The 22,500-nt window shown below is 39.3% G+C and overlaps 3 protein-coding genes across 3 annotated transcripts in view; 1 reads left to right on the top strand and 2 right to left on the bottom strand.

Annotated features, from left to right (window-relative positions):
• The window catches only part of LOC138022437 (lysine--tRNA ligase-like), a 29,366-nt gene extending 17,895 nt beyond the window's left edge, over positions 1–11,471 (bottom strand). The window contains exons 1-4 of the mRNA XM_068869567.1: positions 11,121–11,471; positions 10,959–11,028; positions 10,804–10,872; positions 424–586 (exon numbers count right to left, since the gene is read on the bottom strand). Coding sequence (XP_068725668.1) covers positions 424–586; positions 10,804–10,872; positions 10,959–11,028; positions 11,121–11,275 — 457 coding nt within the window. The 5' untranslated portion in view covers positions 11,276–11,471. The remainder of the gene's footprint in view (positions 1–423; positions 587–10,803; positions 10,873–10,958; positions 11,029–11,120) is intronic.
• A 903-nt stretch (positions 11,472–12,374) lies between these two features.
• On the bottom strand, positions 12,375–19,335 carry LOC138022455 (solute carrier family 66 member 2-like). The gene is made up of 4 exons (XM_068869587.1): positions 18,785–19,335; positions 16,942–17,075; positions 15,525–15,741; positions 12,375–13,000 (listed from the first exon to the last, which is right to left on the bottom strand). Exons 1-4 carry the CDS (start codon positions 19,027–19,029, stop codon positions 12,826–12,828), a joined length of 771 nt encoding a protein of 256 aa, XP_068725688.1. The 5' UTR covers positions 19,030–19,335; the 3' UTR covers positions 12,375–12,825.
• LOC138022454 (geranylgeranyl transferase type-2 subunit alpha-like) overlaps positions 19,325–22,500 on the top strand; it is an 18,067-nt gene continuing 14,891 nt past the window's right edge. The window contains exons 1-3 of the mRNA XM_068869586.1: positions 19,325–19,455; positions 21,537–21,647; positions 22,427–22,500. The exon at positions 22,427–22,500 is cut by the window's right edge and continues 51 nt beyond it. Of these exons, the coding sequence (XP_068725687.1) occupies positions 19,453–19,455; positions 21,537–21,647; positions 22,427–22,500 (188 nt within the window). The 5' untranslated portion in view covers positions 19,325–19,452. The remainder of the gene's footprint in view (positions 19,456–21,536; positions 21,648–22,426) is intronic.

A 22,500-nucleotide genomic window follows, 5' to 3' on the forward strand; every position in this document is an offset into this window, starting at 1 on the left:
AATGAAACAGAATTGGGTCACTAAATGCGACTGGGAACTTAACTTCAAGGTAGCATAAAAGGGATAATCATTGTTTCATGTCAGTATTTAATCCCTTTAGAAACTGTTTCCCCCTAATGATGCTTTTTATTAGATATTAATTAGGCATGTTAGGTATCCAAAACACTTTGAAGTCATTAACAACAATCAACTGAAGGCCTATGACTTCAAAAGAGGAAAAGGCACAAACTGAGTGGCATATGCCTGCTCTTTCAGAGCAGGAACACTTAAATTAATTACAATAGTTTTGCTGTACTAATGCCTCTATTTTTTGCATGTCTCCTCAGAATAGTCCACCACAAGTTTGCTCTCAAAGTCTTACAGGCTGAAAGAATAATATACACAATAATTTTTGACAACAGAGTAATAAATTTCCCAACTTACCAGTAACTGACACAACATCTTCATGCCATGTACCATCCTCAATATCCTGGTATTTTTGGATGAATTCTGCCAGCGAGATCGATACGTGGAACTTGTGAGGATAAGGTGGCTCATCACTGGCTTTTAAAGCCTCCACAGCTTGGCTACGAATTTTATAGTATTGCTGTGGAAAAGAAGAGTCCAAGCAAAATCCTTAAAAAACCAAAAACATTTCATTTAAAATAATCATTTTAGGAAAGAGGATTTATCTATAGAAGCAAACAGTGTTTAAATGACTGCCTTTTGAAAATAACACCCAATTTCTGATGTTAAATCCTCTTTCCCTTAAGGCATTCCCTGTTGCAGTTAACAGGAAAAATAATTGTCTTAGGCAAGACAGAGTAAAATCAATAAGTGGCATTCTATAAGATTAATCTAGGTAAAGGCCCTTATCTTACGAGGGTAATTAAACGTATGGCCCTTGGTAGACACCTTTTACCCCCTTTCCTCGTTCATTGCTCTGTTTTAGGGAAGTCAATGGAACAAGACAGGGATAGAACTGGTGACGTCCAGCTCAGAAAGCCACTCACTAACCAACTGAGCTACATTTGTATCCCTGCGAAGGAGGAAATGATAAAAGAAAAGAACCAGCTTTAAATTGCACTTATATTCATCTTGGTTTCTTTAGGTGTGCATGCTGTGGATTATGCAGGGTTTTCAATAGGAATTATATTAGGTGGCAAAACCTGAGGAGGAGGAGGAGGAGAATGCACAACGCATCCCAAAGGAGCACTTTCATGGGCCAGGAAAAAAATTGACAATTGGACCTCTTAGGATATTTCAACAAAACACTAATATCATTAAGTTCTGACTTTATATTCTAGTTTTTTTTTTGAAATTCAGGTGACTGCAAGACAAATTTTGGGTTTTCAAATGAAGCTTAAAATAGTGTGACATAGCCCCTTTAACGCTTCCTTGCATTCTTTACAGCTGCGTGCAATCATTTCATCTGTTGTGACCAAAAACACCTTTTGCAAATGTTGTATTGTCACCCTTCAAATGTAGTTAGCAAATCAGGCAGCTTACACCAAGTACTGGAATAAAGGTCTGCTGCCTCAAAATCATGTGTTCTCCACCTGCAATCACCGCTTTTGACATGGAAAGGGAAACAGAGATCGCCGCCAAAATGACTCATAATTCAGGGGTCTCTTTTGCTTTTCATGACAAGAACTTTCCCCACCCAAGGCTTGTGTTCTGTGGGACTGTTTCTGGCGTTATTTTTAAATTAGGGGTAATTTCCAAGGAAAGGTAGAGTAGCGTAAAAAACATCAGTCGATTCTCGATTCGATCCTCGAGTTAGGCAATACGGAATCTACAAAACAAATGATTTGTGGAATCCCACAAGGCAGTTCTATTACTATTTCTACTTCATATAAATGATTTGCCAGATTGTCCTAGCGAACTGACATTTAGGATTTTTGCTGATGATACTAATACATGTATCTTTGCATCAGGAAAAAATCTAAACTTCCTAAATCAATTAATGAATTCTGAACGTTATAATTAGTCTCAAATCCTCGTAGGAAACAATGGCAAAATGTTGCATACACATTTCACATAATGAATTGAACTCACTTTCACCAACATTTCAATGTTATTACGTCTAAATACTTGTTTTACATAGTATCCACCATTTTTGGTATATCGCCAGCATGCTTATTCGAGAAAGCCTGGAGTGACTTACTCACAATAGACTTACTCAACATAGAGCTCGCTGCTACTTGAGTAAACAATGGAACACATGTCTGAAAGCGAAGCTTTGTCTTCTACAGACCATGATTTCAGAGTTCACGACTTCAGAGTTATCGTTTGACTTCGTAAAACATTCTGAGTCACTGACCTGTGATTATGAAGATTTAAACTTATGGCTACTGAGAAAAAAGCAGCTGCATATCGATGGGAAAGAGCTCAAGAGGAAGAACAAGAGGAAATGCTTTGAGATCGTTTAAATTAAGTGAGATTAGATGGAAAGTTGGAATCTGTTTACCCATATTGTTCCATTCATTTGTAAAAATTCAAATTTCTCGTCATTTTTGTAGGTGCAAAGGTAAGTGTTGTTCTTTGTACAATGAATGCTTCTGCTGCAGCGAAATTGGTGGGTGCCAGGGGAAGCTGGAAGCAGTTACAGATGATGGAGAACTACCACCCTTTTGCCTAGCTTTCATTCTTGTTGTCTAGACAAGAGGGTTTGAGGAATAGCCGCCATAGGATTAAGAAACCAAAAGAACGAGCGATACACACATAAATGTGCGAGCAAGGCCTAACTGTGAAGTCTAATTTTAGTGGTGTGTATAAATACCCCACTGAGGTCCCAAACAAGACAAATAAACTGTTGGTGTGAAACTGATCGTAGAAATCTATTGAGGAGGAAAATTATTGCCATTATTGCAGCCGTATTATCGAAGCATACTCAATAATCTCATGGACTGTAAACAGTCTTTGACACTATCGGACCAGAGTGGTAAAAATTCAAAAGTTTACTCCGTAGGTTTCTAATTAAGAGTGCAATCTGAACGATCATTTAGCTGTGCTTGTTAGTGAAAATTACTTCCGTAGTAGTTCGAGAGAGAAAAGTCTTACACGTATTCTGTGCGATTGCCGAGGAAAAATAATTCTTTGTCCATGTGATCAAAGCATACTCAACAATCACATGGACTTCAAGTTTACTGCGAGGGCAGTTCACAGACCTTACTGGATACATGTCATCAATAACACTGCAGGAGAAGACCTTTCTGGAAACAAATATTTCTTTGAACGTAAAACTATTCCGTAATGACTTGCCCAAGACCCCAAGTTTCATTGCCTAAAATTGTTGCTTGCTTATTCCCTTACAAGAAAAATCAACAATTACTGTCCTAAATTACTATAGGATCTTTAAATTTCTGATTACTATCAATAAACAACATCGTCGCTCTTTGGAGGTTGGGTGCCCGAAACATCCTGGAGCTTCCACTATTGGCAGCCAGCTCCAAGATGGAGACTGCACCGATGGCTGGCAAAACCTGACAACCCAGCCATGAGCCCCCACGCCCCTGAGAAGAATGGGCACCCGTCACACTGATACACAGTGGAAAGCAGAGGGTGGGGAGGGAGGAAAAAAAAAAAAAAAAAAAAGAAAACCGCTAAACGCTCCACACAATGCTCCTACTTCCCGCCACACTGATAAATAAGCGATACCGCCCAAAGCACGAGGTATTCCACGCATGCGCCAGTATACTACAACCACTGACCAATACGCTGCAGTCGCTCCTAGTTGTTTACTTTGTTAAACTTCGTTTAACCTCATTAAACAACATCGTCGCTCTTTGGAGGTTGGGTGCCCGAAACATCCTGGAGCTTCCACTATTGGCAGCCAGCTCCAAGATGGAGACTGCACCGATGGCTGGCAAAACCTGACAACCCAGCCATGAGCCCCCACGCCCAGCCGGAGGACCTCCGAGCCTAGATGGCTCGGAGAGAGGGGCTCATGGCCCCTAAGCAAGAGCCCCGAATCGCCCACATCCGACGGCACCCAACAACCAAAGAACTGCTCATGACCACGCTAACAGACTAGACCACTGCAATGTGCTAACCGCAAACTGCCAGGACAACCCAGAAACTACAACCAGACCCGAGGGATCCATGCACATGTGGACAACAGCAGACCGCCGAAGGCACAGGTTAACCAATGCTAGCTGAAAGGCATGCACAGGTGCAGCTACATGAACGAACACAGTGAAATGCAAGGGAATGCAGACTCCTGACCGACGCCTCATAAAACACTGCTGGCATGAAGGAACACTTATATAAGCGTATGGCATGTGTGCATCACAATTCGTACAATGCTACAACGCGCAGGAGGGATCCTCATGCAGGTGGATCCCAAAGGACTGCCGACTGCACAGGTAACCAACCTAAGCTCAAGGCATGCACTGGCACAGGTGCACGACAGAACACAGCAAAAGCATGGGAAGGCAGACCTACACTGATGCACAGGTGCCATTGCCTCACAAGACACTGCTAGCAAGGAAGGAAAGTAGACATGCATATGAACTGGTGCGTGTACATAACAAGTCTGCAGACCCTACGGGAGACAAACAAGCTACACGAAAAAAGGGGTCCACACCCATGTGGACATCGAAAGACCGCCAACTGCCCAGGCCTATGAATGCGGGCTGTAAGCATGCACTGGCTCAGCGGTATGAACGAACACGGCAGAATGAAAGGGAACCCAGACCCCTGATGAATGCACCAGCGCACGTGTGCACAAAACACTGCGGACATAAGGAATGCTGACATAGTGGATACACTGGCACATGTGCATAAAAATTGCACAGACTCTACGGGAAACACAAATGTACAACAAACACGGGGGATCCACGTGCAGGTGGACAACAGAAGACCCCAGACTGCACAGGTCTACCAAAGTGAGCTAAAAGCATGCACAGGCACCGGTGCACAAACAAACATAGAAGAAAATACAAAGACCCCGGACTGAGGCACTGGCTCAAGGGCCTAGCGAAACCCCGCTAGCCGGAAGGAAAGGAGACATAAAACGTATGGTCTGGCGTGTGTGCAGAAAGTTCCGCGGACCCTCCAGGGAACACAAACACCACAACATACATGAGGGATCCACGTACAGGTGGACAACAGAAGATCCCCCCCAACCGCACAGGCCTACCAATGTGAGCAGACAGCATGCACAGGTGCAGGGCACAAACAAACACAGGAAAATGCACAGGAAAGCAGACCCCTGACTGATGCACTAGCACACGCGCCTAGCAAAAACCCTGCTGGCATGGAGGAAGTAGACACGGGCGTGTGCACGGGCATGCGTGCATACAAATCCCGCAGACCCTCCAGGGAACACAGACACTACAACAAACAGGAAGCACCCATGCACCTGGGGATAACAGAAGACCGCCGACAGCACTGGCACAGCTACACGAATGAACATAGCAAAATGCAAGGGAAAGCAGACCCCTGACAGATGCACTGGCACCAGTGCTTCATGAAACACCACTAGCCTGAAGGAATGCCGACGAGGCGTACGCATAGACGTGTGCATAACAAGTCCCTCAAGACCCTCAAGGGAACACAAGCGCTCTTGTTGTTAACCCCGTTTAACAACAGTTGACGCAAGTGGAGAACAGGTGCCCAGAACTAACGTGCCGTAGGCCAGCAACCCAACCCCTAACAACTGGCATGTAAAATGAGCTGACAAGACTGCAACCCTGCAAGACTACACCAAACCCCAACTGCCAAGCTACATATATCAGTTATATGTATATATATGTATATATATATATATATAAATATAAAGAGGGGGGGAGGGAGGGGGAATGCAATCCCAAACAACCAGCAACTAACCGCTCCGCTAACCACAGAGTGACATACCACCGTGGCGCCTGCGAGATGTGTAGACCGCTGACCGTTAAAAAGACCACCTAGCAACTGGAGCTCCTGACTGCTCACCCTGCAGATAGGGGTGTAATGGGGCAGAAGTGGACTGGGGAAACAACACACACTAGACAAGAATGCTAAGAATACAGCGCAACGCTACCAACGCTGAGAATGCAATGCAATGCAACGCTAAGACGCCATGCAATGATAACAACGCTAAGAATACAACGCTACACAATGCAACGCTGAGACTACAAAGCGACGCAATGCGAAGACCCAATGCAACCCTAAACAATGTAAGAATACCACGCCACGCAATAACAACAACCAACTTTATTATACGAGGGTGAGCACCTAACGCTGATAAACTTGTGGGGCTCCCACAATCGCAAAAAAAAAAAAACAAAAAAAAAAAAAAACAAGGCAATACAAAAAAAAAGGAGTATAACACCCCGCAATACAAAAAAAAAAGGAATACAACACCACGCAATAACAACAACCAACGCCACCTCACGAGGGTGAGCACCTAACAGCTAAGACTGATAAACTTGTGGGGCTCCCACAATCACAAAAAAAAAAAACAAGGCAATACAAAAAAAAAAGGAGTATAACACCTCGCAATACAAAAAAAAAAAAAAAAAAGGAATACAACACCACGCAATAACAACAACCAACACCACCTCACGAGGGTGAGCACCTAACAGCTAAGACTGATAAACTTGTGGGGCTCCCACAATCACAAAAAAAAAAAAACAAGGCAATACAAAAAAAAAGGAGTATAACGCCCCGCAATACAAAAAAAAGGAATACAACACCACGCAATAACAACAACCAACTCCACCTCACGAGGGTGAGCACCTAACAGCTAAGGCTGATAAACTTGTGGGGCTCCCACAATCACAAAAAAAAAACAAGGCAATACAAAAAAAAAAGGAGTATAACACCCCGCAATACAAAAAAAAAAGGAATACAACACCACGCAATAACAACAACCAACGCCACCTCACGAGGGTGAGCGCCTAACAGCTAAGACTGATAAACTTGTGGGGCTCCCACAATCACAAAAAAAAAACAAGGCAATACAAAAAAAAAGGAGTATAACACCCCGCAATACAAAAAAAAAGGAATACAACACCACGCAATAACAACAACCAACGCCACCTCACGAGGGTGAGCACCTAACAGCTAAGGCTGATAACCTAGTGGCCCTCCTACAATTAAATATAAATATATCTAAAACAGTCAAAAAGGTATAATGTAATAATATACAAATAAGTATAGAAAAATTATATCTCTTGGAAGGGAATTCCAAAATCTAGTAGTTGATACTGAAAAAGAACGCCCTCCCTCTGTTTCCCTCGTAAAACATGGACAAACTAAATTAAATCCCCAAGTCTGCTTTCCCTACTATGTACATCGGTATTTCTTGTAATAAACTATTCATATAAGACGGGCTATCGCCACGCTAAACCACGCTGAGAATACAACGCAATGCGAAGAATACAACGCCACGCAATGCAACGCTAAAAAACGCTGAAAATACAACGCAATGCAACTCTAAGGTGGAACGCAACGCAAAACATCAATGCACAGAACTACAACGCTTGCTCCTCGTAAACGAAGTAATTATATTAAACTACATAAATTACATAAAACTGTACAAAACAAGTCCACGCAACATGCTAGCAAATGAACAGAGAAAAATACATGCTAACGCCACGCCGATACATAAATAAAGCAGCTCCAAGGCACGTCACTTAATATACCAACGGCCTAAGCCTCGAGATAATAGTAATAGTAGTATCAATAATATTACCAGACAAGTGAACGTTGTACGTGAGGCCCAGCTAAATAACAGATGCTTATAGTAGAGTACATGGCCCAACGCAAAACTAGAAACAAACTACAACCAAGCATCAGAGAGCCTATGACGCGGCCATAACGCTAAAAGCCTGACAGAATACGAGCGAGACGCTAAAATTGACGCTACGCCACCTAACAACTGAGATAGTTAGCTCTGAAGTCCAAATGCATGAAATGCCCTGTCCCATATGAAACTGTGCAAAGGATACGCTGTCCAAGGTCGGTCGAAGACAAGCTTCCCGCCAGGTGATTCTTGTACGGGGATCGGAGATGGCCAAAGGTCACGCCGTGATGTACGACCGCAGCGCCCAAGCAAATTCCGCGTGGTCGTGAATGGCTTTATGCAATAAGAAGCGGGGCCCTGCATAAGATCTCGATGGTAGAAAACGCTTACTGAAGCTGCGTGAACTAACGTTGCCCAAAAATAAAGCTACAAGAATCCAACATGGGCGGCTATCCCAAGTCGATTGCAAGTTTGCCCGAAGTTGCATTTCTCCCAAAACAAACCCGTAACTGGACCCAAAAAGAATCCTGACTAAAAGGAAAGCAGTTTTGAACACATCTACGGAATGAAGACTGTATATAGGGAAAAAAAAAACCGCTAAACGCTCCACACAATGCTCCTACTTCCCACCACACTGATAAATAAGCGATACAGCCCAAAGCACGAGGTATTCCACGCATGCGCCAGTATACTACAACCACTGACCAATAGGCTGCAGTCGCTGCTAGTTGTTTACTTTGTTAAACTTCGTTTAACCTCAATCAACCAAAACAGTGAACTTTTGTTTGTTGCAGGAGAAGCATCTGTGGTTTCATATCGGGCTATTAAAACCATATAAATTATATTATAATAATGCAAACATGCAGCATTAACCTTACTGTATTTATTTAAAAATATCATGATTCATTATTATTTAATGTGTTGGTCATGACTTTTATTTGATATGGTGGCTTCTAAAGAAATAAACACCGAGAAGTGAAACCACTTACAGCATTAATTTCGATGCTTCGCACTTTCTTTGACTATGGTTTGTGATACCTGCATAAGATTTGGTAGAATGACACTGGGATCAGGTTAACTGGGAAAATATTATTTACAAAAGAGGCAGGAGAAGAGAAATAGAAACAATGTGTTGCCCTCATACGAAGTTTCAACTCAAGGTATAAAACAAAGCTTTTTCTACATGTACTTCGTTCTGCAATGATGCTATTCTCTGTTCACTTAACGCTTGTTCTTTTTTGAGAATGAAACCTGATACTGGCGAACAAGTCTAGCACCGAGATGTTTTACGACCGAATAGACCATCACTATAATTTTCCTTCAGTTCATTGTATTTAAGAAGAGATTAAAAATACATAAATCGTTGTGTTACTTGGTTGGGCACATGGTATGTAAATATTTCTTAATGTTTACATTGAAATTTACATTCGATTCCAATAAAATCCATCGCGCGGTAAAGCTCACTGTTTTACTTTTATATTTTAATACACGACGTTTTCTTATTTATCAGTTCCTGTTGTCTTTTAATCAAGGAGTAATGTTCTCGCGAAAGTTGAATCGAGTATGAATAATCGACAAGGTTTTGCACCAGCGATTTTGTGAGAATCGAGTGTTGAGGATTAAGTTTGATTTCAAGTGAATTGTGTCTCTATTCTCAACTTACTTTTACATGGTACTGTAGGCGGCAAGTTCCAAGCAATAGCTGGCAAGTTTCGCCAGACGTCAGCTCTTATTGAAAAACCCTTATCATGTATGCTGGGGAATTCACAATTTTGGCATTTAAACATTTAAAAAATTATGCATGTTTCAGGGTTCCCCATCTAAAAGAATTATTTTGATTTTTGTCTTATTTACATCACAAGCTTGGGTGTTTTGGACATACTATATACTGGCTTTTTGTTTGAGGACGGAGGGCAGACGTTTCGTCTAGTTGTCTATCATTTCCCGTTCAGTACTTTGACACTATTAATAATTATGTAGATTTATTGGCTTCTACGTTTTCTTTTTTTGGACTTGGGTATCTCAGGAAACCATGGCCTGAAACTAAAAAGAAGTCATATCGCCTGCTTGTTTTGCTTACAACACGGAATAATCGATCTACTGGCACTTCATTAATGTGATAAGCTTAGTTCATTTTTTCCCCCCTCCAAACTCAAGAACGTAAACAGCATTTACAGTTATCAGGCCTCCTTGAGAGTTTTCTCCCAAGCAAAGAATTTTGGGCAATTTTTCAACACGACTTGTGACAATCATGTGAGTGAAAATTCTCAGAATCCCAGGATGAAAGCCAATAACAAAGCTTGAAGCTTTTCGTGCCTGGTGCCATCAAGATTTGCATGGAGTTAGAATTTTGAAGTAAAGGCCTTTCTGGCTTCATACGCTATAAAGCTCCCTGGAAGCTCTCCACATTTGTGAATTGAGAAAACCCACTTTGCATAAGATAAAATTCATCAATCTGACTTGTGACAATCATGTGAGTGAAAATTCTCAGAATCCCAGAGTAAAAACCAATAACAAAGCTTGAAGATTCTCGTGTCTGGTGCCATCAAGATTTGCATGGAGTTAGAATTTTGAAGTAAAGGCCATTTAGAAATACTTTCTGGCTTCATACGCTATAAAGCTCTATGGAAGCTCTCCACATTTGTGAATTGAGAAAACCCACTTTGCATAAGATAAAATTCATCAATCACTTTTTTGTCAATTTGTCAAAATTGTCCCATGGGCAGAAATCACTTGAAAAATATGACCTGGTCAGACAAGCAAAGAATTTTGGGCAATTTTTCAACAAGACTTGTGACAATCATGTGAGTGAAAATTCTCAGAATCCCAGGGTGAAACCAATAACAAAACTTAAGGGGACTTCAGAGAGGGGAGGGGAGAGAGGGTGATGCAAGATCACTGAAATTATGAGTAACAGCAAAAAATATATCTACAAAGAACGCCGTTTTTCTTTGCTTTATACTAGTATAATATTATTAAATTGAAAGAAAAAATGAACAAGTAAGGAGAGCAAAATATGCATGCTTAGACATTAGCAAGTTAATTATCAAAAAACACAATTCTCAGAAACACTTAACTCAATTTTCACTCACATTGGGATCCAAGGATTCTTCCTCCAATTCGTCCTTCTTTTTGTTTTCGACACCTGGGCAACCTTGCGTCTAAGAAAGTAAAACACAATCAGTGAGTATTCTGAACAAGCTTCGGCCACGTGTCTGTAATTTCAAAACAGTAGAGTACACTTTACTTTCAAACTCTCCTCTTTGGCCTGCTTTTCTTTGGCTTTCTTCTCTGCCTTGAGCCGTCTCTTGAGCTCACTGTTATCAGAAATGCAAAGAAATGTTAAGTAAATCGTTACAAATCTTAAGCGACCGCTGAAATGCCATGGCCACACATAAAATACACGTACTTTTTGCTAATCTTCTCTTCGCCACTGGCGTCTGCCATGTTGGACATAAAAAGGAAACCCTCATGGGTTCGGAATACTCCTGTCTGATTGGTCAAATGTGGGTAAGGCCTCCACAGCGCACGCGTAGTCCGTGCAAAAATCACCCGCGAAAACATGATCTTGGCTCGAATGCTTTCGCCGAAATTCTGAAGCCTCGAAAGTTTTCCTGAAGTCGATGGAGATCCATTGTGATTACAGTCTCCCACCACGTTCAATGTTTTACGTCTAGACGCTTTGTTTTGGACATTTCTTTCATTTTCGTCTCAAATCCACAGAATTCACACTGACGTGTCGACATATGCATAGGCAACTGATTTACCCAGACCTCCACGAGTTCATCCACAGGACACCCACGGAATATCTGACGATTTCCAAGGGCCCTTGTCGCATTACCAGTACTTGTGGAGATCATAAATTTTGCTATGATTACTGCTTTCATTTACAAAGCGGGACTGTTGAATTTTGTTTCTTTGTTGCTGTCCAGTTCCACTAACAGGGCTAACTCATTATTATCATTATTTTATTATTATTATCATCATCATCATCATCATAATAGTTTGATGCTAGTTTGGTTTGGAGAATTACGAATAGAGCTTAAAATATTACACTTCATAGACCAAATGGGTCAACACTGCTGGGGTGTGATCCACAGCTATCACAAGATCCTGTGAGACCCATGTATATGTATGTGATTTGCCACCTGGGAAGTCTGTATCGCAAAAATCTGTGACCTTGGTCTTGAAAGAGCTGCCTGAGGCCACACAGTTTTTCTCTATATGAACCTCCCAGCTGGCAAATAACATATATATACATGGATTTCATGTATACGGATCGACCCCTAAGAGGTAAATAACTTATTTTCTTCCTCTCTCTCTCTCTTCCTCTCTGAAATCACTTTTTTAATTTTTGACTCGCACCATGCTTGATAGCGAATGCAGTAAGAGACTTACAAACTGAAGGTTTCAAAGAGCAATATTTTCTATTTCTATACCTCCTGTCTAATAAAAATCTGTTTTGAAAGACTAACCGGTAGTTCTGTATGTAAACGGATTCGGTGTCAAAAAATGGAGATTTAAGGTCATTACACAAGCTCACGCAACTAGGGCTAGGATTCCGCCGGGTTGGTGGGCAAGATAGAAAAATTCTGCCCACTCCCAGAGCCAATCAGATTGCAGGGTTTGCAGGTATGACTGCACAGTAACAACAAAGAAGTGATTTTTCAACTTACCAATTTATTTGCAGATTAATAATAATGATAATATTGACAATATTATAATCATTCTTAAAATACAGTTGTAATGGCAAAACTTGTCGCTATTACAAGGCCTATATCATTTAAAAATAATATTATTTTCTACTCCCAAGACTAGTTTGATGTACACCAAAGACAAGGACCCTGAAAGTAAAATTGTACATGTAGCTGTGACCTTAAAAGTAATACTGTCTCTTTGGGTCAATGCATTCTCTCTTTGTGCTATTTACAAATATGTCACCTTCTGTAGACCTTAAAAATTCATGGTTAATGCAGAAAATACTTTGTTCATCGTGTGTACTTAAAATATTCTACATTACAAATTGAATTAAAATAAGAAATGTGCCCCATTTAGGGTAAGTTGAAAACATTTCATTGCAATTGAAAATAATTTTTGAATTCTACAGGCAATCATTATTTTACGTGACTCCTTTCTTGTGTACCAAACTTATAAACCTGTATAAGTATTGCAATGTCAATTGATATTTGGAGCATTCCACAGACCCAAAATTGGACTGGAGCAGTCTTGACAATAAAATAACAAGTTTTGAACACATCTCCTGAAAGCCACATCACCACCATTTTCACACTACAAAGAAAAGAAAGACATTTGAAAAACACTCACTATACCACTATTTTCTTAGAATTCTACAAAACAATTTTTATAAGACCTTTTATCGCTTTATTGTTTCCAGGTAAATATTTAAGAGTTTTTGGTCAGTATGTCATTAGCATTTTTAAATGATTACTTATTAAGCACATGTTAAATTTCATCTTTGAACTTGAAAATGACTGTAAAACGGTCGAAACGTTGTTGTATTTTAATGCAAAATATATAGTAAAATCAATTTCTAAAAATTTGTTGATTCGAATGATACTTTTAAGTTTACTGAATTTAACTATCAAATTTTTATTTTTTTCATCATTTACTATACAATATTATTACTTAAGGAGTGATCAGTCATGAAAAAGAAATACTTTAAAACTTGCTTTCCCCTAAAGAATGATGGAGATAAAAACATCATGACAACAATGATTTCAATAAGTACACACACCCAACTTCTAAAATGTGATCATCAATAATTATTTTGCTTTCGAAGTGTAGTGTTTGGAAGTATTCTAGAAAATGGCATGCTCCCAGACACCCCTAGAGAAAGGAGCAGTTTAATAACCCCTTGTTGATAGAGTCAGTTGCTCTACTCAAACCAGCCGTCAACTTCAAATTTGATTGAAATCCCCGTGACAATGATCTTAAAGTTTGTTTTTTAAAATCTTTGTGGAATAGAGAACATTCGCGGTGTCAGCAGGGGGCCAGCAGTGAAGCCTGGAACTGAGTTTACATGATGGCCCCAGTTTAGAAATTTGACCAAGTTGAGACTGAGTACATGGATGTCATTAGGGGCCATAACCGGCGTAACACCTGTTATGGCTGAGCCCAGTCAATGTTGCAGGTGATGGTTGCTGTAGAATGAATATTCATGTAGTATTTAACAAATTGAAATTTATTTATAAACATGTACCTTCTAAAGAAACTATAATTGCTGCCTGATTCTAAGATGTGTTTTTGGTAAAAATCCGAACACTTTCTGTAAGAACCTTTGGAGAACACCCCTGATCGATCGTTGTTGGATTCCGATGCCATTTTCAGCAACATTATCAATGGACCGTACATGTACCCGGTACTTGATACAAATTGGATTCCACTGACCATTTTCACGGTTCTGTGATGCATCCCCATTTTCACATGGTTAGTAAATATCTTTATTCATTGTGAAGTTTATCTTTTTGACCTGTTTCATGTTCGCCACTTTTTGATTGAGAAAATATAAAATTTGCTCCTCAGAGTGCAGGAAAATGCATTTCTGAGGGTCTAATTTTAAGAATTTTCTGGGGGAGCATGGCCTCAGACCCCCCTAGGGGCCCTGTATTTACATGTTATCGTTGAAATGTTGAGTGTTACACCTGTCATTTTAATTTAATCAACAGTTAAGAGGCTGCTAATACTTGGGACAAATACTTGAATGAAAATTCAAGTGTATCTTGAAAAAGAAGCTTTATACCTTCCGGGACTTTGTGATGGCAGAAGTGAAACAGTACATAGCTTTTATTTCCTTTAAAATTGGGATTGCAATCAAATTCTCCTTTTTTGTAGGTGTGAAATTGAAATGTAGTAAACTCTAGAATTTCCACAGTTCAATACAAGGTTCAATATCTTCCTGAGACGACGAACTCCATGATTCTCCGCTACATTAAAAGAAATATTTCGCAGCACACTCAACTGGGAAAATAGCTCAACATCAAGACTGATGGCTCAACTGACCTAAAACAAAGCTGGGCCTTCACTTCATCAGTCTGGATGGTATCAGAATCAGAAAACAAAGGTCGAAAGCTAGAATTAAATACCATTTCCCAGGTCAAGCGGCTGCCGACACTGTGAATGTTCTCTATTCCACAAACATAACTGGTCATGTTCTCAAGATGATACTCAGAAGGCATTGTTTCAACTCTGTACAGCCACAAAGAAAAGCTAACAGAAAATAAAAACATTACTGAAAAGCAAGTTCATATTTCATAGTCAAATCACCACAAACAGCATCCTTGCATGTCACCCATGCTTGTAACAGTTATGGAATGATTGACAGATTTCTTCACTGGGGCAATCATGGAAAGCCCAAAACTGGCTGGTCTGATATGTTGGAAAAAAATCACCAGATGTATTAGTTTGTCTCCATTGGCCATCCTACTGCACTGTTTATTAGTAGATGGTACATGGTTGATTCCTTACTTTTCACCTCCTACTTTTCAATCACAGCTGTCTACTTGCACGAAATATGAATCCCTTGGACAACCCTGTTTTGTGCCTGAATTTAGGGTGCGTTTGATTGACCCTATTCTGGATGAAGAATACAAGTCATGTACGTGTACTGATGATTTAAATGGGTATGTCTGGCATTTTGAAGCAACAAGGATGATAAAGATATGTTCAATTAAAATAGCATTTTAGCAGGTGTTTGACAATTTTAATTTGAATTACCCCGGTACATCTATAACTTCTATTCCGTGCATTCCTATTCCCGAATATGGTCAATAGAGCACACCCCTAATGTACCAACCTCATTCCCACAATGGACTGATTGACATAATTTCGGTAGAATTGAGGAACACCAAGGATAGCTTCTGAAAAGACTGCCAAGAATCCAACAGATTCCACAAACATTGGGAAGCTTAGCAACAAGTAGGTAACATAACCACCAACAGCAACGAATATTAACACACACAGCACATAATCCGAAAAGTGTGTCCAATCCCAAAAGTGTCTTCTTTGAAAATCTAGGTGAAGAGTAAGAGTTCAAACATTTTGTCAGTAATTTACATCCTGTATTATTTGTATTGTATCTCATGTTAGGCTAAGCTTAAGGAATACCGGTAGTCACCCAACAACATCCATTATCCTTGTAGGGGATTACAATTAAACAAGAATTAGTTTATGTAATAGCCTGTTAGTAGGCTCTTCTTATGATGAGAAAGCAATCACAAAGCAAGCAAATTTAGCCAAATCAACAGTCCACAACATGAATGAAATTAAAGCGCTTTTTGTCGGCTGTCAGTACTTGTAATTGAAACCACTGTTTAATAGGATTATTACAGTTTGTATTTCTTGCATGTTTGAATAATTATTCTCAAAGTCTAGTTAACAAGATGGCTAAGAGCGGTTCCGTTGGATGGACAAACAGTTAAACAAAATTTAATAATTATTGTCCAGTACTGTTATATAGCAAGCCACCAGAGAGAAAAAGCTGACAGATATTGAACATATTCAATTTTCGTATATTCTTGACATTCTTACATATGTTTTCCCAGTTCAAACCAACAATTCTCATGACGCTATGTCAAATGTATGGTTGTGGGATTAAATCCCATGCTCAAATTAGTCTGCAATCTTTGTGCTTTCAAAATAATTAATTAATTCTTCCATCAGGAACAACATAACATTTCAAGTGTCCTTATCCACTTCTGCAAAAACACCCTCACAAAACAGAACTGTTCTGTTGAAGCATAACAAAACTAAACTTGTTTTTGCTCCTTAATTAATTCTAACAATTCTAAGGTCTGTAACTTCTTGATCAATACTAGTCATTGACCAATAATGTTTCAAATAATAACCTTGCGTTCCTTTCTAATTTTTGACGATGAATGATGCAAGATGATGTACATGTATATGGGTTATTTGACCAAGCTTGTTTGGTCAAGATGGCTGGATATTGGCCAAGTTCTATTTTTGCATGTTTATGGACCGAGATGAAGTCGAGGTCCATAACCACGCAAAAAAAGAACGAGGTCAATATTCAGCCATCTTGACCAAACAAGGTAAATGTAAAGTCTGTTACGAGCCTAGAAGGCCCATCAGGCCTCCTTCCTCTTTCCTTGGACATGTCTAGACACCTTTCTTATTAATAAACCATTACTTTTGTTATAGATAACAGTTAATCATCTTCAAGAAATGATCCCTTCAATTTCCCATGTACTCACCAAGAAATGATCTTTTCCTTGCACTCATGTCACTTTCTCTTCTGATTTTAGTACAAAGCTGTAACATCACAAGCATTGCAACAATCATAATGAAACTCTGAAGTAGCAATGGCAGCTCAAAATGACGGCCAAACCTGATGATGATAAACAATAGAGAAGAAGAGGCTTTAAGTCATAATCCTCACTTCACTCACTGTGCTCTCTTGACAAAGTGCACCTTTATTTCCAAAATAAAATTGCTCACAGGGATGGAGATAACAGCCAGATGTCAGTATTAAGTGACCCAAATGATCAAAGTTTTTGAAAATTCCAGCCAATCTATCATGTGTGATGTTCCTCCTAACAACAGCCCTTAATCAATGAAACAACAAACTGCAGATAGTAACTATCATTATTTTAATGTCCCAATATGCAATTTCAACAAATGAATATAACAGTGAATTGGCCTGGTCCACAGACTTAGCAGGGGGAAAACAAATGATTATTTGTTTCCATCCCTTGGTTTTAAATAAAACAACACATTCTCTCGACTGTCTTGCCTGAGGTATTTGTTATAATCATTGTCATCACAATTCATTGAGCTTAAGATTAGGTACAGATTAAGACTGAGATTACAACAGCAGCAGCTCTCAGGATTGGCTCAGAAAACAATAGACACACAGAACGATACAAAAGAAACAATGAACCCTAACTCTCAAAGCAATAGAGCTGTGTCCTAAAGGGATCCAATGATTTTAGAGGTTGTAAAGAGCAGCCTGTGTCCTACATTGAATCTGGGAAACTGCTTACGACCTTTCATCTTGCGAATGAAATGGTGTGTTTTCTTCAATTATTGATCTTCAATGTTCCAGAAAATGAGTGTTTTGAAAACAGTCAATCTCTTAAGGCTTTTATGTTTGTGAGGATGCTAACCAGCTGCTTTATCACTAATATCAGGCATTTCTTTTGTTTATGCGGAAAATATCGTAATTATGCGGAGGATGCGGATTTTAGGGAATTACATGGATCCACATTGCCACAACCTGTCAGATGCCATGGATCCCATAAATAAACATTTCGCATTAGGTTACTAACTTAATGGAGAGCCAATACTCGTCCCCTATATTCCTCTTGTAGCAGCATCCCTTGAAAAACAATGCATGCTATACATGTATATAACAATAACTGGACGGTTATTCCATAATCTAGACATGGCTATCAGGCCTAAAATGTTACTTATTATTTTGATATTATTACAACAACAAGAAATTGAGCCACTAGTTATAGTTACACTCTATTGGTACATGTACTTAAAGTCCTACTAAGACCAAAAAAATCAATTATTTTCTTGTCCTTGGATTTCAAAACTATGTTAACTGAAAATTGAGTGACCCAAGCTTTAAATCTTAATTTCAAAAGGACACCTATTTACTTTAACTGAAACTTTCCTCTTTAATGATCCGCCATTACTTTCTTTGAAATCTTGAAAGAGCTGACATCAAAGACTCACTAGCTTGAGAATGTAATGTGTCTGTACGCGGAGGAATTAATGTGCAGCACAGGAGTTTCGGGCTTTCAGACTTTAAAACTTGTGATTTGCATATCATAATAAGATGTGTTTACACGTTGAAATTTTAAGCTAGTGAGTAAATGACATCACTTTTCCCCAGACCCAACCCTCTGAGGTTTGTAATGGTGGACCGTGAAATCCAAAACTCACGCTCAAAGAAAGCAGCCTTTGGATCAAAATGAAAGCTCAAAATTTTGCTAGTCAGGTGTTAGCCACTTTCGAAATTTGAAGAAAAATAGGAAGTGACTTTTTTATCATACTTATAGCACTTTAATAGTTTACCTAGCAACTTACCAAAAAAATATTCTGAGGATGTTAGCCACAAGCAATGCCAAGCAGACATGCAAAGAAAAACCTTCCGCGTCCCTAGATTTCCATATGTCCCAATACTGAGGAACATAAGGAACAACAGCACCGACGATCATGGCGGCAGATGAGATCCAAGATACGGTCTGAAGAAAAAGCGTTACGAATCCCATTTTCTCAAAACTTGCGGCTACATCCACAGGATCATGCACGGCATTTAAATTTGTATCCATGAGCCAATATCCAGTTCATACGACAAGTTGTTGAGGTGTCGCAAATGATATAGTAGATTATAAACGCTGATGATGAAGGTGAAAAGTATGGCGACCTTACGTCGCTTACGAAGATGGCACGATAAAAGGAAAATTATCCTTTCATTCCGCAGTGTATAAAATTTCCATTACAAATATTTGCTATTGTTCCATCAACCTTTTGTTCACAGAGGGAAACAAAAAATCCCTTCCAAGTAGTAGCTAACACGTCTTTTTTTGTGGTGCTTTTCACATTTCGTGTAAATTTACGTAACGCGTTTGAAGTCCACTGTGCAGAAGAACTTATTTACTTGTTAGTGTTCAATACCCCACGGTCGAAAAGAACATGGCGGTGCGCTGAAAACAATCTACTGGAGCTCTCCCCCAAAGACTCGGTTTAAGAGCATGGTAGGCCCTAGTCTTTAAAAAAAAAAATTCTCTATTACTTGGTGTCTTATCTGAAGGGGGAAAAAATATTTTTACCAATTGAAAACATACGGGTGATCAGTAAAAACAAATGATCTAACACAAGACTGACATGGTGACATTCGTTTGATCGTTAAAGAATGATTCATACTCAGGGTCTTTCTGCATGTACCGGAAAACATTGTATTTTGGTCACTTGGGACTAGTCTTTATTTGGAGTTGTTTTGTTTTCTGTCTTTTGTTTCTTTTGTTTTACGTAATCTGTGCTCCGGTACATACAGAAGGAACCCATATTCAGCCTTATATTCAAGCTCTTCCTTTTTATAACTTATTAATTAAATAATAATTTAGAGAGCCCACTTTTGGTATTTGTATAAAATAATATTCATGATATGTAATTAGCAATTTGAAGCTTAATAATTTGAGAGCAAATCGCAACTTCTATAAAACAGTTCGAGTTTGGATGTGGAAATTGCTTTTAATTTGTTGCGTAGATGTGAACTAGAAAAGTCTTCCAGAACAACAGAGAGTGTAATACCAGGCTTGTAATAGGCAAAGTCAGGTCTGTTGTTAGATTTGCTGATTCACAGCACAGGAGTTCCAGTCCCCTGTATGATGACACCCACATTTTTTGAAAATCTAGGAACAAGATTCTACCAATTCTTTTACACCTGCAAGTGCCTTGCACTTATGCTTTTGTGTGGCATTAGAGACTTTTAGATCCACGTTTGCGGCTAACCTCAAACTGCTGGAAGTCACATGACTAGCGCTTGCCGTCACGTTTGAGGGTAGGTTTTGACGTTTTCAACGGCGGAAAGTAGGTTTTCACGTAAGTAATTTACCTCAGCTCTTTATGGCATGGAAGTTACATTATCCCACGTATGAACGGGGCAGATATAAAAAGCAACTTTTTATCTTTCATTTCATGTGAATGAAACAATCAAAAGAGCCGTGGTTTTATTTATTTCGTTGACTGAAACATCAACGCTGAGCACCGAGGAAATTCAATATGGCGGCCTCCGCAGCTTTGCACTTGTTTACTTAAATCTAAATGCACGAACTATCACAACTTCTAACGCCAAACTGCAAATCTCAAACCTCAGTTTGCAGTTAGCCGTAAACGTGCATGTAAGGGTCTCTATTAACAAACCATACACTGCAAGCACCCTTTAAGCACATTGTATCAACTCTTCGGAGAAGTTGGTACTATCAAGGTAAGAATAGAACTAGAAAATACTATTTCACTTTGGCTGGCCTCTTTTTCCTCTACTTCTTCATTTTTTTACAACATTTCTTTGCAGAAAGCTGGCCTCTGTTAGGTAAAAATCAGTTACACAATTATTCACACAGCCATTGAATCAGGGACATCCCTAAGCGCCGGCTGCCGGTGAAAATCGCCGCTTGAGAAAGGGTGATCGCTGGCTGAATTTTGGCCGTTGGTCTAAGCAACTGAGAAGATTACAAATTATTCTCTTCAAAGTTTAAAAGTCATTTGATGTGTTAAAAAAAAATGAATATACATGTTAGTATGTGGAATTATCACTAGAATTTGTCGATACTGGAAATGAAATAAAAGAGTTGTTTTAAGTACTGTTGTGCATGTCTGTATTCGCCATCTTGAAGAATGCCAGGTGTTGCAAGGCACTGGGAACAATCTTGTTACCCAGTCCCTTTGATGCTCATAGCACGAACTTATTGCTTCAATAGAACCTTCAACCAGATGAATTTATTCTTAGCTACAGTGTACATCCCTGATTGAATTATATATAAATGGAACTGCTTAATGGTAGGGACTTTGCATAGAATCCCACAGCCAGCAAGCAGGTTTTCCAGTTTTTCTTGGAAGGGCGAGGTCGTGCAACTTGTGAAGAGGCAGTGAAGTGAAAGCTGTGCGGAGATTACGGCTTTGCGGCATCTTTGCCACTAACATGCGTGACTCGTGCTGCTATGAAAAACTGGGCTGTAGGCCCCAAACCGAGGACATTGAATCTAGTTGCTTCTAAACAAGCTTAAGATAGGAAAAATACTCATTTGAACTGTGACAATACTAATTATTATTGTAGCATGGGAGAATTAAAGTACGCACTACTGCAGAACAAGCTGAAGCAAAGAGAAAAGAAAGAGACAAAAAACTGAAAATTTACAGAGAAGCCACTGATCGCATCAATGAAAAGGTACAGCTGCATTTCTTGCACTGTCTTTTTGAATAACACTGAAACATGCTTGATAATGGCATTTTTTTTCGAACTGTCAGCTTTGATTAAACTTGCTTGACAAACAGAAAGTTGCAAAATATTCTTGCACAGAGATTGTAGTCATTCTCCCTTACAGATGCATCTGAAGGGCTTTTAAGTATCTTTAAATGTTTTCATATAGTTTTTAAGTGCCCCTGTGATAAAAAAAAATCACTTCCTTTTTATCTTCAGCTTTTGAAAGTGTGTTTGCTTAACACCTAACTGGCACAATTTAATTTTTTTGAGGCAGTTTACTTTGAGTGTCAGTTTTGGATTTCGTGGTCCGCCATTACTCACATTCAAAAATGACTGATTGGAACTCAGAGGGTTGGATCCAAGGAAAAGTGGCGTCAAAGGTTCTCTTGCTTAAAATTTTAGGGTGTGAATGCAGCTTGTTACATGTGTATCAGCAAAACGTGAGTTTAAAATTCTGAAAGCCCAAAACTTCTTGGCTGCATATTATTCAGAGGCATACAATTCATACACATTGCATTCTTAAAGTAGTGAGCCTTTGATGTCATTTTCTCCTTGATCCAGCTCTCTCAAGATCTTAAAGTTAGTAATGGCGAACCATGAAATAGGAAAAGTCCAGTTAAAATAAACAGGTGTCTTTTTGAAAACTTAAACATAGATTTGAAATCCAAAGAAAATAAGAATCACAGGAGCACTTTAACACAAAGGTTACTTCATAATTAATTTTTTTCGCTTCTTGGATTCAGAGAAAGAATAGAGAAATGGACAAAGAAGCCCTTTCTTTGACAGAGCAAGTACTTGGTGGTAACCCAGATTTTTC

This window comes from Montipora capricornis, chromosome 10 (genome assembly GCF_036669925.1).
Source record: "Montipora capricornis isolate CH-2021 chromosome 10, ASM3666992v2, whole genome shotgun sequence".
Classification (NCBI taxonomy): domain Eukaryota; kingdom Metazoa; phylum Cnidaria; class Anthozoa; order Scleractinia; family Acroporidae; genus Montipora; species Montipora capricornis.

Excerpts from the sequence above, each read along its gene's own strand:
- LOC138022455 (XM_068869587.1), bottom strand. The coding sequence starts at position 19,029 with ATGGATACAAATTTAAATGCCGTGCATGATCCTGTGGATGTAGCCGCA. Across the intron at positions 15,742-16,941 it reads AAGGAAAAGATCATTTCTTG|ATTTTCAAAGAAGACACTTT; the intron begins GTGAGTACATGG and ends CTCTTCACCTAG. Across the intron at positions 13,001-15,524 it reads CAGTCCATTGTGGGAATGAG|TGTGAAAATGGTGGTGATGT; the intron begins GTTGGTACATTA and ends TTTTCTTTGTAG.